The following is a 16,565-nucleotide window of genomic DNA, read 5'->3' on the forward strand; positions in this document are numbered from 1 at the left end:
GCAAGAGGCAGCCGGTCGATGTTTCTCTCTCATTGATGTTTCTAGCTCTCTATCTCTCTCCCTTTCTCTCTGTAAAAAAAAAAAAAAAAAAATCACTAAAATATATTAAAAAAAAAAAAAAAAAAAAAGAGCATGTACCTTAGTTGCGGGCACATCCATGGTAGGGGGTGTTCAAGAGGCAGCTGGTCGGTTTCTCTCTCATCGACGTTTCTAGCTCTCTATCTCCCTTCCTCTCTGTAAAATATCAATAAAATATATTTAAAAAAAAAAAAGGAAAAAGAAAAAAGAAAGTACTGTGAGGCCACAGTGAGCCAGCAGGGACACCTTGGGAAACCTGGTTCTATGGGTCCCAACACATTTGCTTTTCTATTTTTTTCTGGTTATGTGTCAACCTGATGATTAAAGAAAATAAAATCTAGATATACATGTTCTGATGGCTAAATTCTCCCACTTAAGTGAAGTCATAACAATTGAGAATCAGAATCTTCGCATTAAACCTTAAGAGTTTAATAGTTAAGGCTACCCTGCAAACTTATAGAAAGCCGTTATTGATCTAACTGTAGGCACACCAAGACTTTTGGTAACATCTGAGAAGATGGACCACATGTATATTTTATGTTGTTTCGTCTTCCATAGATTTGGGGCTGCTGCCTCACCCTAATACAGATATCTCCTTACCTCAGTTGTCTGATGAAAATAAAACCTGAGGTAGGGATGGTAAAAACTGTACTGATCATCATATTTTTAAGTCTCCTTCCAACGGTAATTTAAAATGAAGCCCAAAGAATGGACTTATTTTTTAGCAATAGATGACTGGCATATAGATACACATATATATGTTTTTTGCTAAGTCTCCTTTAAGTCTATAATTCAGATGGATAGAAGGAAAACATTGCATGAGAATTCTTCAGAATCCTGACAAAGAATTTAATCTATGGAAATGAGCTGCCCTTAGCTAATGTGGTAAAACTGATGTTTAAAGGAATGAAATCCCATCAGTATATTAAAGAGATTCTTACACTAAAAAGCTTTAGGTATTCATACCACACAAGTGGTACATTTATCAGAAAGCTATCCTGATCCCCCATATCCAGAATATATCAGAAAAGAAGTTCATATTTCTATCAAAATTTTCGAATGAGCTCTCTTGCTGCCTGCCACAATTTACTACAAGTACAGACACTTCTCATAAAATACACTGACAAGATGGACTGGTTCACTCAATGGTCAATTGAAACCTTTCTCATTACTGGATATAAAATTGTGCAGCCACTATGGAAATCAGTTTGATGATTTTTCAAAATATTAACAAGAGAATTAGTATATGATCCAGCAATTCCACTTGTAGGTGTCTCCCCCAAAGAACTGAAGCAGGGACTGGAAGAGATATTTGGATACCCATTCATAGCAATATTATGCACAATAACCAAAAGGTGGAGGTAACCAAATGTCCATTGATGAATTAATATACAAAATGTGAAGCATACATATAATGAAATATTATTTGGCTTGAAAAGGACATTTTGACACATGCTGCAACATGATGAACTCTGAAGACATTATTTGAAGACTAATACTGTATGACTCCACTTATATGAGGTCCCTAGAGGAGTCAAATCATAGAGACAGAAAGTACAAGGGTGGTTGCCAGGGGCTGCGGAGGGGCATGGGGAGTTTAGTGGGGACAGAGTTTCAGTTTTACAAGGTGAAAAGAGTTCTGAAGATTCACAACCGTGTGAATGTACTGAACTGCACGCATAAAAATGGCTAAAATGCTAAATTTTACGTTCTGTATATTTTACCACCATGAACACAAGCCAGCCATCTTCCCTACTCACCATCGCATCCATGAAAGGGAAGGCAGCAAGATAGAGGAAGGCCCTTCTCGTTTTGCTCCCCACAGACTCGTCCACATGGTGTAGTTTATTGATGATGTAGTAGCCTAGGTCACTGTAAGCTGCAAACATACAGAGTGATATTTAGAAAACGTTATCTTTATATGCTTTTTCTCTCAACAGTTTAAAAACAATTTTAAATGCAATATATATATTTTTTTAATTAGGAAATTTGGATGAGCAAAAAGAAGAAAACCATCCACAATCTCATCCCTCTACCTGGTGAAAGGTGGGAGTCATGGTGAATTCTCTGGGCTCTAATTGCTCAGTTCTTTTATGGGGGGTTGTGGTGAGAGGGTGTGGTATATGCATGTGTGTTTTAAGAGAAAATGTGATCATTCTACCTAATAAAAGAGTAATATGCAAATTGACCACACCTTCACTTCACCCAAACCACGCCACCAGCCAATCATGGTGAGTATGCAAATTAGCCCAACCAAGATGGTGGTTAATTTGCATATCAAGAGAATGTAGAAAGAAGCAAGCGCTGCAGAAGGGAGTGAAGCTGTGGAGAAGCAAGCAAGTGGGGCAGGGGAGAAGAAAGGGAAGCAGGTGGGGTGGGGGAGAGTGCAGCAGGAAGCCCTATTGCAGGAATCTTCCTGCAATGGGCTACTAGTCCTATATAATAAAAGGGTAATATGCAAATTGACCCTAATGGCAGAACAGTCAGAATGACCACTGGGCCAATCACTATGAGGTGCACTGACTACCTCTTGGTTCCTTTCCCCAGCCGGTAGGCTCCGATTGCCTGATGGCCACCATTGCAGGGCTGGGGCCGGCGAGTGGGCAGGAACATCCGACCCCTTTGTCCCTTCTCCTGGCTGTCAAGCACCGATCACCTGATGTCTAATGGGGAGCCAGGGGTGAGTGGCAGTGGGGGGCGGGGCTGATTGCAGGCAGCTGGGGAAGATGGCCCTGATCGCAGGCCAGGCCTAGGGACCATACTTGCGCATAAATTTTGTGTGCCGGACCTCTAGCACTTACATACACTCTTTTGTAAACCATGAATACCTTTTCCTGACATGCTTCTACATTTTCATGGTTGCACTGAATTCCTTTCTATAGGTATACTTAAGTGTCAATGTACTCAGGCTCCTATTATTGTACATTTAAGTGGTTTCCATTATTTGATATTATAAAAGAAGGCTTGATGAATAGGTTTGAAGCTCAAGGTTTAAACATACTCTTAATCATTTACTAAGAGAAAGTTCCTAGATGTTACTATGCCTTCTCAGAAAAAAATTTTATAGTTAGTTTTTCACCAGTAGCTATCCATTTTGTTTTATTTGGGAACGGGGGTGGGGTGGGAGGAAGAGTGTGGCAACTTTGGGGATAGTCCTGCCACTGGAAAAATGGTATCTCTGAGGTGCTTTTAAAGTCCCTCCAACACCAGGACTTGTGACCAGTGTGTGACTGGAACATAATGGCACTTAACTAACATGGGCTGAATGAATGTGCAGGTGCCAGCTAGGCACAAAGGGAAGACAGAGGAAGGTCTTCTTCCTGTGTTCGCTAGGCATTCCGATGGATAGGATCAGCGAGGGTGAAGTAAATGATTACGTGTTTTCTTCCTCACGGATTCATGTTTAGACAATCCAGGAAGATGATCATCTTTGTGTTTTTCACGGTGTTTTACATAGCGCTTTCACAGGAGTGCCCTGCTGTCTTCGTTCTTTTCTAAATATGAGCATTCACGCACTTGACAACCACAGAAGCTGCTTTGAAAGCAGAAAGGAGAGAGAATGCAGCGAGAGTTTCGCTTCACGAGAAACAATAAGCCGACCCCTTCTCCCCCTCCCCCAAAGCCTGGGGACAACTTATTACCACATTAACTGGTGAAAAGAAATGTCTCTCCATCCTTTGTCAGGACTCCTCTTGAACTACAGGGATTAGGTGAGGACTTAGTGAGGTCTATAGGATGACATCAAGGGTATTTAAATGCACACTTGGCGCAGAGGTGCAAGTCTGTGATTTCAGGGGGTGGAGGCCAGAAGGGCTATGCCATGAGGGGAGGCAAAAGCAGGAGGAGAGGCTGAATCCTCTGAGGAGGGTCCGTGGGGAGGGTCCATAAGGTGGGCTGCCAGGTGAGCAGAGGTGGCAGGTGTGGAATGTGGCAGAGCCAGCAGGCCACTGAGGCAGCAAGAAGATACATCCAGGAAGGGGGAGGGGGATGTCACGTGGCAGAAAGAGGGTGGGAAAGTGGGATTAGTTACATGCAAGGGATGAAGAAGGAAGGAGGCAGCTTCTTTGTCTGAGTCAGAACGTGAATTAGAGAAGCATGATGGAGGCACGCAGACCTGAACTAAGCTGGTGGAATCACAAAGTAACATGATATATTTTATCATGCCAACTGTCTAGGTTAGGTGCTGAATCTTGGGAATTTCATCTCAGAATTGATTGCTGCTGCTGTTTTGTGTTTTCATTCATTCAGGAAATGTCCCCCGGGACTGGCAAGCAGATGGTGCTGACCCTGCCCACACCACTGCCCCACCCTGGCAGAGGCTGCTGGCCACACACAAGGCAGTCAGGCTGGCGAGCAGAGCGGCATGATGCCAAGTGCAAGAGGCCAGCGCTGGCTATGAATAGCGCAGGAGCTAGAATTCCCTGCTAAAGGTTAGAGCCGATATAAAACACCAGCCGAGCGGACTTGGCTGTACAGCCAAAGCTGGGGCCGCACAACGGTGACAGGCTGAGATCTGGAGGGTGATGGTGTGGCTTGAGCTGTGTCCCCTCCCAATTCCCTTGTTGAATCCTAGCCCCTGTCCTCAGAATGTGACCTTAATCTGGTAACAGGGACCTTGCAGATATAATTAACTACAATGAGGTCATACTGGAGTAGTGTGGGCTCCCAACTCAATAGGACTGGTGCCCTTCGCACTTGGACAGAGATAGACGTGCACAAGGGAACGCCATGTGAACGAGGAGAGAGAGATCAGGTGACTCCTGCACAGACCAAGGGCGGCCACAGGTGCCAGCAAAGCAACTGGAGTGGGGAGAGGCCTGGACAAGTGGCCCTCACGGCTCAGAGAGAACCAACCCGGTGACACCTGGGTCCTCTCGCCTCCAGACCTGGGAGGCAGCCCATTTCTGTTGTTGAGCTGCCCAGGCTGCGCTACTTCGTTAGCACACAGGCGGCTCCTCAGAAAAAGAGAGAGTTTTTTCCTGGGAGACTCCAGGGCAGCGGCAGGAGAGATGGGACGTGTGCTGAGAGCGGGCATATGTTTGCTGTGTGGCCTGGGAGGGTAGAGCTCAATGCAAATGAGCTGCTCGGCCTCGGTAAATATTCCTGCTCATGTTAGGACAGTGTGACTAAAACAGCAAAGACAGGCCTTCCTGCAGGGTGATGCAGGAAACATTCAAAGCTTGCTGGGTCTGAGGCTGATGGTGCTGAGCCCAGCCCCGCTTCCTGCTGCCAGCAGGGTCCTCTCATCCCTGCTGTGTGCAGCTGCAGCTGGTGCTGAGACCTCCAGGGTCCCTGGTCCCCACCCCCATTCTTAGGGACTGATGGGTCCAAGGCTGCCTTTGCTTCCCTTCCCTTCTTTTCCTCCTTTGGGAGCTAGAAAAATTTGGAGGTCAAGAAAAGCTTTTTCTCCTTTTTTTTCCTTCTTTCTTTTTTTCTTCCTTCCCTCTACTCCTCCCCTACACAGAGAAGAAGAGACTGATCATAACTGCAAAGGTTGTTTCCCCCCAGTGAGCAGGGAGAGAAACCCGAGCAGCTGTCTTTGCCATTTCCCCCCCCCCCCTCCCCCCGCTCCCCAGCCTGTGCCCTGGAGCTGTTTGGGCTGTGCTGTTGGCCGGGGGTAATTTGTTTAAAGGGCTTTGCTCGGAGTCCCTAATCACCAGGTTAGCTGCCTCAATAACATCGGAGTAACCTTCAACTTCTCTACACTGCCTTCCCTAGATTGCTCTGGAACAGCTTGTAGTCCTTATGAAGAGCGGAACTGTTAAACAGGAAAATTGAACAAGGTGTTTAAGCAGATGTAAATGGATTTCCTGCCGGGGCTGCAGTAAGGGGACATGGGCCTGACCTGTTTGCAGGTCAGCAGCTTTGACTCTGCCCAAACAAGAAGACACCAGAGGGCCCATCCAAATCCTGGCTCCTCTGACCTCAGCCTGCCAGGGTCATGGATTCTTTCCAGAATCAGTGGCTCGCAAGCTTGTTCATCCAGTAATTACCCAGCCCTTGTTGCAAAAGGCCATGAAACATTAATATTCACCAAAACAAGTCTATATACCTGCATTTCCCCATGGAATCGAGCAGAAAGCCCTCCTCCCATTTTAAGAACAGGGTAATATGTGTATTTCCAAGAGGCAAATATGAGAAACCTTATTTTAACTCAAATCCCCAAGTTCCAAAGCTTGAAAGTCTCACTGCTGATTGGCCCACTATGTTCTGTTTATTAGACATAGCAGCTGGTAACTTCACCCTTGTGTCTCTAATGTATCATTTCCAAAGTGGTGTGTTTGCATGACTAATATTGAAATCACTTTAACAAAAGTGGTTGAATGACTTCTGTATGTCAGGCAGTGTGCCACATAACATAGAGCTGTTCAGAGTCCAGTCCTCTGCATTAGGCTGGGTCACAGACATAGGATCAGCTCATCCATACCTGCACTGTGCAACATTCATCTGGAAGATATGGGGATGTGAGGTACAAAATTGCCCAGGCCTTGGCCAGGTAGCATAAACTTATATACAAAGTAAGTAAAGTTAATGTGGCATATTAATACAAAAACAACAATTCTATCTCACTGGCATCAAGACATGGAAGACAGGGCTTTGTAATGATTTTTGTATAATATCTGCTTTTCTCTAGAGAACATGCCTTAGTATGGTATGTCTCGATTCCCACATCTAGCCCAGTGTTTGCCACATAGGAGGTACGCATTATATATTGATTAAATAAATTCATGAATCCATTATCCCCAAAGAGGTGATTGGGACAGACTGATTGCAAAAATGTCCCGTCTGACTATTTCGACCAGCTTCCAGTCACCTGACAGCCCCTCAGTGAGCCCACCAAGATCAGCAGAGCCTGCTCCTATCAGCTGACCACAGAGGCATGAGCACAGCCATGTCCAAAAGAACTACCCAGCCAACCCATAGTCTGGTGAGCAAGAATACATGCTTGTGTTATGAATCACTGAATATAGGGGTGGTTTGTTCTATAGCAGTAAGTTGTAAAACTGTACTGAAACTGCCCGTTCATTCCAAGCCCACTCATTGGTTTAAATTACATCAATTTGTAGCAATTCACCATTTTGAGGGCTGCTTTATGATCCATAAATAATAGAAACATTTGTTGACAAGGGAAGACTGAGAAACAGAACCACTCTAGAAATGACTTCACTTGTTCACGGCAAAACTGTTGTTGCTCTGAGCTCTGCTGACCGCCCAGGTGGTTTTGGTCATGGGATAGGCTTACAGGTCACTGTTGAGAATAGACGTGCAAAGAAATAAATCTATAGCTGTGGTTTCTACATCTACGTGAAGTAGGGAGTCAGGTAACCCTAAATCCCTGCAGGTGAGAAGAGTTGGCCATGAAACTGAAAAACTGCAGAACACTCGGGTATTGTTACAATCATGAGCCACCTTTTGGAATTTTACAAGACTAGAGCAAACTATTAATTTAGAGCACTGGGTCAAATTCTTGACTCTATCTTATATCAGAGAGAAGGGGAAAATTAGAAAAAGTTGTGCTGAAATACAACTCACGCATTCAGAGCCAGTGAAGCAACGACTCACTCCCTGTAGGAGGCTTTTCAAACCAACCCCCAAGAGAAGGAATAGCTTCCTCCTCCATGCTCACATGTCCTCATAGAAATGCTACTGAAAAGCTGGAAGATCTTGCCCTGCCTGCTAGGCTCAGTGGATAGAGCATTAGCTTGTGGACTGAAGGATTCCAGTCAAGGGCAAATGCCTAGGTTGTAGGCTTGATCACTAGTAGGGGGCAGCTGATCAATGATTCTCTCTCATTATTGATACTTCTATCTTCTCTCTCCCTCTCCCTTCCACTCTGAAATCAATATAAAATATATATATTTTTTAAAAGTTAAAAGAAAAACTTATGATCTTGATTAAAAAATAAATTCACTAAGGTGACAGAAATAGCACCCTAAAGGGAAAACTGAAGACCATTAGGCTAGTTTCACCTGAACGAAAGAATGTAGAGAAGATAGGATTCAAGCCTGGATCCCCCTGGTTCGTATTTCCACTCTGAGTTAAGCCTGGTGAGTTTGTGTATATACATGGCTTCTTATGCTTCCTGCAGGCCCCTCAGGAGCCGTGCATGAATGGAGTAGATATTCATTTCCATATCAGTCCAACTAAGTATCATTAGGAAGATGGCCTGAGAACCCACAATAACTTCTTCAGTCCAGTATTGGAAATATTTGCCTTTTTGGTTTATCTATGTCACTGTTCCCCTGCCACAAGCATAACTATCCAAGAGGTGATTATTAAAAGAAGAAATGCAAGTAGCTGTTTTCAGCATGACTAAGATGTGAACATTGGTTTAACTGTCTATGTAGGTGACACATAAAGTAGATTCTGAATGGGGAGGGTGCTTGTTGATGGTAGAAAAATAGTTTTGGAAAAGGTTGGGGATGGTAATAGAGCAACATGCTGTTGGGAGCCTGTGGTCAAGTTACTGGGAAACAATAAATGAACAAGACCAGGTACGGAAAGGCTAATGGGGTTACTAAAAAAAGAAGGAGGAAGGAAAGGGAGCAAAGATGTTTGATGCAGTGACAGCAGAAGGCAAGAATGATTAAAGGGTTAGGTGGAAAAGTGAAATGAGGCCAACAAACTAAAAAGAGGGCAAATCATTAAAATCTGAGTTTTGAGTGCTCAGAAGAAACTGACATGTGCTTTCTCAGCAATTGGAGAAAGCATCTGTTTGGTGGAAGAAAAAGCGCTAAGATCATAAAAATATTAAAAGTGGAAAAAAACCGACTGCTAAATATATCTGGTAAGTAGAACCATTTTGGGGCAAATTTAAGATTTTATTATTCTATTCTAAAGTGGAAAAACTTAGATTTAACTTGGAAATGATATTGACGTTTTTCTCCATGACCTCATGCTCTTCACAACGGTTTCAATGTCACAGGTGGACATTTAACTTTTCTCTCCCATATTTACTAACAGCTACTACTAATAAGCTATTCCTCCCAAAAGTCTTATTCAACTGTGACTGAGACCAAGTGGTAGGTTCATTTAGAAATCCATATAGAAAGACTAGTAGCAAAAGAGAATGCATTTACCTGCTTAGACATATGTCATATTTGGAGTTTTCTCAAATTCATATGTCATCTTTGAAAATGGCCCAGATCAAATCTAGCTGCAGAAGTTTTCTTCAAAACTTAGGGCGTATGTTGGGGCATGATAGTGACTTCCTCTCAACCCATGCCCTGAAGCTCTGAGCCCAAATTAAATGGTGAATATCAACACTTTGGCTGAACATTTGGCCCATGAGTAGCATCTTCCCATCCCCACTGCTCTTAGCTCAAAATTCTCTGCTACATTAAAAAGGCAAGACACAAAGACACCTTCCCCCCCGCCCCGCCATTTCCTTTCAGATTCGCAGTTATGTGAGTAAGCATTAGCTGTCATCTGAGTACACTGCAAATGGCTTGCGTTAATTTCCTCCTCCTTTATTCAGCCAGTGCTGGTTTTAAGGTACGCAAGGTGTTTCTGAAGTGTCATTCGAAGGTTTTGGGCAACTGGGTCTAATACATGTGCCATTCAATTTTTACACCAGGTAAGCTAAGCTGTTTTAAGCCATGAAGTTCTGAAATTATGGCTTCTGGGTTTTATCACCACCAAGAAGTAGACGCAGAACTGTGGCCCTAAAGGTAGGTGCTTTTCCAGAGTCCTGCTGAAACTGTAGGCACGTGACTATATATGTGATATGGCTTCCTTGTTGTTTCATGGAAAGAATGTTGTGCTCAAAGTATTTAGGCTTGTCTTTGAATAAAACAGAATAACGAAGCCCTTTGGAAGAAGTTAATTTTAATATGTAATCTGTCATTTGTTCTCACTGCGGATAAGTGTTCATTTTAAATAACATCCTTGTATTCTAATTCTCCAGATTAAGTGAGTGTACAATAATGCGCATCTCTAACAAAAGCACCGGGCTCCTGTGGGCTTTACTGAATGCTGATCCCAGACCGCATCACTTGTTAATGAAATCTCTCCCTCTGCGGGAACCAGAGAAATGAAACTACAGTTTCCCAGAGAAAACACACAACATTCAAAAGGCAAATCACCAGGCCTTACCCCATCCATTTTCTTGAAGCAGGAGCACGAGCTCTATTAACCTCGGGCTCTTGAAATTTGCATGAGAAAGATTTAATAATTGCTGAAGAAATCACTTATTATAACACATACATTTAACTAGATGTAAAGAGATGAGAAATGACCAAAGCGAGGCCACAGCCTTACCTATGAGGGTGTGAAAGACCGCGGCGATGGCGCCGGCCACCACCATGCACAGGACGGCTTTGGTTCTGTCTCGCTTGCTGTTCACAAACACCAGGCCCACATTTTTAAAGTCACTCATGGGGCCCGTGAAGAACTTCATCAGGGAATAGGCCAGTCCGTAGCTGGCCAGCATCTCCACCGCATCCTCCTTGACAGCCGCGATGCCCCGGTTCAAGGCCTGCGAGGGGAAAGACAACCCACAGACAGCATTAGAAAGCCCTTCTCATCTCCCGGGAATCACACTTCTAAAACAAAGCTCAACAGATCACGTTTCCATGGAAACGCTAAGCAGCTTATAGGGCAAATCTCACTGTAATTTCATAAAAGTTATTAGTTTTCATTTTCATCCATATTAGCTTCCGTCTGAAGTAGCTTCCTGCAGGGGAGATGCCTGTCCATTAAAGTAATAAAAAAACACACCCAACGAGCATTTTATGTTAATGTCAGAACATAATTCTAAGAAGTTTTGGTTAAAAGCTTAACATATTAAATGTTATTTGTAGGCTGAATCTGTATAACAGTGATAGGCATTCTGGAAATGAGTCAACCGCTTTAGATGGAGTGGATAATTATTTGTTGTTTCTTTAAATGAAGGTGTGTGTGTGTGTGTGTGTGTGTGTGTGTGGTACGTATCTACAAGCATAACCTAAAATATTGTGCATGCATTAGGTAGATATCCTTCATGACCTAGAATGATTTCTGTGCTGTGAATAAAGGTGTCCAAGGAATTTATTATGCCACCAATGGATACTATTCACCCGATTCTTACTATACTTTAACTTGAAATATATTCCTAAGTTCTGTGCAGACAGATATGAAAAGAAAATCATTAAACCAAATATACTGTTTTTAAATTATGCCTGCTCAACAAGATGCAATCATAGACTATTCTGATTGTATTAACCACCCTCCCTGAGGGCCCTGTGAGGCACCAAGGGCTGGGCCTGGTCAGGGTGGCATTTCCAAGCTAACTTTCCCATCAACTAGACAATCGATTACACTGGAGATGGTGGGAATGGGCATCCAAGAGGAGAGAATTCTATTGTTTAAATGTTGCCAGTACATTGTCTCAGTCTTTATGTGTAGACAACTGACCGAGCAGAAGGGTCAGCTTTCTGCAGAGTTCTATACTTCCAAAAAGTAGATGTTATGTTTTAGAGCAGTTTTAGGTTCACAGTAAAACGTAGAGGAAAGTACTGTTTCCATACAACTGCTGCCCCAGCACAAACAGTCCCGTCCCCCCACCCCCCTCAACCTGTCAACATGCCCTACCACAGTAGGAGATTTATTACAATCAATGGGTCCACAATGGATGCATCGTTATCACTGAGAGTCCACAGTGCACACTGGGGTTTAACTTGGTATTATATATTCTAGGGGTTTTGGCAACTATGTAATGATATACATCCATCATCATATAGTTGAACATTCTATGCAAAGCACTTAGCAAAAAATGAATTTAAAAGCAAGTGTCAACGTGCAAAATGATTTGAGAAAAATCTAGAATTAAAATGTATGATAGGCCCTAGCTGGTTTGGCTCAGTGGATAGAGCGTCGGCCTGTGGTTCCGGGTTCAATTTTGGTCAAGGGCACATGCCACGATTGTGGGCTCGATCCCCAGTGTGGGGCGTGCAGGAGAAGCCAATCAATGATTCTCTCTCATTATTGATTTCTATCTCCCTCTTCCTTCCTCCCTGAAATCAATAAAAATCTATTTTTAAAAACATATATAAAAGCTACAGTAATTCAGTATCATTTTCTGACAAAGCTAGTTTCTGGTAATTGTTTCCAATTATATCTCTAACCCTTCGGTATCCCAACCAGATCCCCATACTGGGCAGTGCACCCATCCCCAGATATTATGAGTTGTCCACTAATGGCTCACAGCTGCCCCCAGCCACTTTGGGTAGGTTTAGCTACACTTGACTCCAGGCAGCATGGGGCCAATGACTGCCTCATGTGAGGGACCATTGTCTCAGTGAGGGACCATTCTGGCACAATTGGTGCTCCAGAGCCCCCCGTGGGACTAGGTGGAAGCAAATCTAAAGAGGAGACCATATCCTTACTTAATTTTAACTCCTCCCCACCACCCACTGCTTCCCTCTCTTTCCGAGAAACTCACTCCCTAAGTCACTTGGACAAGAATTCCCCAACCTGGGTTCTGCTTCCACAGAACCCAACTCAGGACACCTTCTAATTACACTCCTCTCAGATGCTGAGAATTGTTATGGTTGGTTCTTTTTTCCTTCTTTCCTTCCCAAAATTTATAGCTGTGTATTGGCTTACTTTTCATTGCTGAAATGTTGGTTCAAATTTAAATGAACATATAACTTCGCACAAGTTTTAAAAGCATAGCAGAGGGCACCTAAATAATGTAGAGTTAGACTTCGTATGTGTCCATTGCAATGCTTTCTACTTGTACCGACAGTTCACTGACTGAACCCGAAGCCCAGTGCTGAGGCAGGTGAGAAGGAAAAGGGCATAGAAGTGACAGTGTTGTCCCCAACACTGAGTGTGCAAACTCCCCTTAGCTCACCATTTATGGTCACGTGAGGAAAGAGCACTGGGTTTAGAGCCACACAGACTGAGTTGGATCGGCTCCTATCACTAAACTACTGAGTGGCCTTGGCCAAGGTCCTTATTCTTGCTGAAACAGCTCAACTGATCTTAGACTGGATACAAGCAGTGACTGGAGAAGGCACTAAAAGCAAGGATTTTTGCCTATTTTGTTTACCACTCTACACCCACCTCTTTGCTACAGCACAAAAGTTCAAATATTTGTTAAATGAATGAGCTGTTTCCTACCAGGAACTTTAATGTTCATACTGATTTTTATGAACTTAAAAAATATTTTATTAAGAAATATTACTTGTAAGATAAACCACTCCTTTAATATTTTTAGTGATCACATTAAATGTACATAGTGATTGGAAAACATATCCAGATTTTAAGAAATATTGAAATGCAAGGGAAAAAAGGAGCTTTAGGATTGAGGATATTAACATTATCAGCCTTTTTATTATTCCCATTTGTAGCAAGCATTTCCTCAAATTTGTTCACTTTCTTAAACTTCATAATTTTCTTCTGACACAGAAAAATTTATTGTGTAGTCGATCAATCATTTCATAGAGTTTCTTTCCATACCTTAAAGACTCTGTATTCTGACCCGCCCACAGATAAGGAAATTTTGTTCTGGTTTATGGTTTCATTTGCACACGTAGCTTTTTAGTCCTCCTGGAACTTATGCTGTGAGATATGGCTTAAAATTAATTTCTCAAAATAGTTTATTTCTTGAATAGAACACTCAATACTCATTTATTTGGGATGTTTACTTATCAGTCATTCGTTATTACATGGTTTACAGTCACCTGCCGTCTACCTGTCTCATTTTGCTTACCCTGTTTTCCTTCATCGCCTGACATGACATTGTCTGTTTACTTGTTATTTGTCGTATTGTCTCTCTTGTGTATTTGAAAGCAAGCTCCATGGCCTAGAAAACTTTGTCTGGTCCATGCTACATCCAAAGATCTACAACAGGATAGGGGGTCACATGACCAGTATTTGAGAAAATGAAGTATAGTGGGCAAAAGCAGTATAAACATTTACTGAGACAGGTGAAGAAATAAAATGTGCTAATGAGCTGAGGACTCCCGAGAGGAGCTGATTCAGATGAACTAGACAAGAAAATCCCTCTACGAATGTGACATTTGAACTGAGTCCTGAAGAATAAGAATGAACCAGTTGAATGAAAAGCTAGAGGAAGGCACAGGTCTGCAGAGGGCTTAGAACAGAAGGAAGGCCAGTAAGAGAAATAGAGAGGGGGATAGGGTGAGTTTGGAAAAACAGGCCACTCGAGGTCATCCCAGGTCTTGGTGAAGAATGTGTGTTTTGTTCTAAGAGTGATGGTAAATCATTAATGGATCGGAGTAGAGGATGGATAGAGGCTCACACTGGCTGTGGGGATAAGAATGGATTGGAGAGGGAAGAGCAGAAGCAGGAAGTCAAGAGTTTTGTGGTCACCTGGGAAAGAAAAGGCGCTGGCTTGGACTAGGGTGGAATAGAGGAGATGAAGAGAAGCAGAGTGCTTTGAGAGTTTTTCTTTTCTTTTCTTTCTTTCTTTCTTTTTTTCTTTTTGAGATAAAAAAAATGGAATTTATGGTGGACTATAGGATGGACATAAAGAAAGGGGAAAAACCAAAGATGACTTGAATGTTTTGGCTTGAGTCATTGGTCAAATGGTGTAGCTATTGACTGGGGTGAGGAGACTGGGAAGGGAAGATTTGGGAGGAAAAAAGCAAGAGCTCTATTTGGGGGCCCCTGTTGAATCCTAGCGGAAAAGTCAAGCAAGATAGTTGGCTACATGACTGGAGTCCAGGGGAGAGATGTGGACCACGGACATAAAACAGTATCGAAAGGCAGGAGTTAAATGAGATCATCTAGACAGAATATAGATTGAAAGGGGTCCAAGATTTAGTCCTATAGCACTCTAGGAATAAATTTAAACAGCTTCAGGATATGGCAAGCCTCCCATGTTACACCAGTGTTATAATTATGCTGTAGTTCAGCATTAATGAGCTAGCCTGTTCTGCCATGTTACCCCTGAATATGGGCTGCATCTCAAGCCAAGACCAGAAAGAAAAGTTGCTGTGGCTGGTAAAGAGGAAGAGCCACAGTCCTGAAATTCAGCTACACAAGTGTCTGAGATTAGACACTTTAGAATGAATTAGGCCTTGAGTCAGAATACTGTCCGCAGAGAGTCAGAAGGAGGTTCACTTGCTGTCTACAGGCAAGTTTCTAAACACTCAGAAAGTGAACAAATATTAGATGAGAGCCATATCTAATAGTACTCCAACTAACTATTGTAAAAATAAAGCTGCCCTCCAGCCATGGGCTGGCCTGGTCCCTGATGGAATGGGATGGGGTCTTGTTCACACCCAGCCATGTATGTGGGACATCTGACTTAAAAACATACCGGGGTTCAGAAAGCATTTAGTGGGTCCTACATGCCTGAGTATCTCATAGTGTTTGCCAAGTTCATGGTGCTCTATTGTATGACACTGCCCCCCCCCCCCCAAAAGTAAGCAAATGACAGAATATTAAAAAGTGAAGAACAAAATACCCAACAACACAACTCCAGGGAAATGGCTAAAAAATCCCACATGTCATCTCTCTGGTATGACATGCGGTCTTAGATCGTTAAACCCTAAGGGAGATTCTGATATTTCAAACTTGGGCTCTGGAAACCAGAAACATCTCTGTACTGCAAATGGAGATTCTTCAGACCAAGTGTCGCCAACTCACCTCCCATCACTTCATGCCATTGTTAACAGCAAGCATTCCTTGCTAGCTGGGAGGAATGCTGTGCTCCCTGGGGAACTGGTCCAGGGGGTGACATCTCCTCCCTGAGAGCAGGTCTGGGGCAAGCTTATCTTCTGTCTGGGAGATCTGTGAGGCTCTCCTTCTGTTTCTCCCACTCTCTCTTTTCTAATCCTCACTACTCTTCTCACTCTCTTGATTCCTTTACTTTCTCTATCTTGGTTCCTCCTATCTGTCCTTCCATACTACTCTAGCCTAGATTTTATGATCATCCCTTTAATCACACCCATGTCAATAATACCCACAACTTATTATCTGAAAAATCTCTGATCTTGGAGTCATCAAATCATTTACCTATTCCATTCTTATCCGTATTTATAGACTTCTACTTGGACTTATATGGGGCTGAAATCAAACATACAACAACACAGACTGTGACCACAACGCTCATCGTTTCCATCCTCCACTGGGCTGCTAGCTGCTCCATTATCCTTCCATCTTTTCCATTCTCAGCAGGCAAATTCACCTCTTATTTCATCTGGAATATGAAATCCACCAGGTAGAAAGAACATATGTTGTTGCGTCTTCCCTTAAAACAAACCTCAACAAAACACATCTGTGCCCTCATCTCCTCTCTCCTGATCCAACAGAAAGGTCAGTTTGTCCAGGGTGAGTGCAGGGCTATCTACCTGGGTCTTTACAACTGTGTTCCTCCAACCTTGCCAGGAGTCTTGTCACAAGCCACCATCCTCCTCTCCTGCTTGTCTGATTTATGCTACTTGCCTGGCTCTTACCCAACATTTACTTGTACAAACATGAGTTTCTTCCATTTTAAAAATAAACCTGCTCCCAACTCTTCTCTACCTTCTTTA

The 16,565-nt window shown here is 43.0% G+C and overlaps 1 protein-coding gene across 3 annotated transcripts in view; it reads right to left on the bottom strand.

Moving 5' to 3' along the window:
* ANKH (ANKH inorganic pyrophosphate transport regulator) overlaps nucleotides 1-16,565 on the bottom strand; it is a 112,382-nt gene that overhangs the window by 35,469 nt on the left and 60,348 nt on the right. For all 3 annotated transcript variants that reach the window (XM_036409004.2, XM_036409002.2, XM_036409003.2), the window contains exons 2-3: nucleotides 10,339-10,555; nucleotides 1,839-1,957 (exon numbers count right to left, since the gene is read on the bottom strand). In XM_036409004.2, coding sequence (XP_036264897.1) covers nucleotides 1,839-1,957; nucleotides 10,339-10,555 — 336 coding nt within the window. The remainder of the gene's footprint in view (nucleotides 1-1,838; nucleotides 1,958-10,338; nucleotides 10,556-16,565) is intronic.

This window comes from Pipistrellus kuhlii, unplaced genomic scaffold (genome assembly GCF_014108245.1).
Source record: "Pipistrellus kuhlii isolate mPipKuh1 unplaced genomic scaffold, mPipKuh1.p scaffold_m20_p_4, whole genome shotgun sequence".
In the NCBI taxonomy this organism is placed as follows: Eukaryota; Metazoa; Chordata; class Mammalia; order Chiroptera; family Vespertilionidae; genus Pipistrellus; species Pipistrellus kuhlii.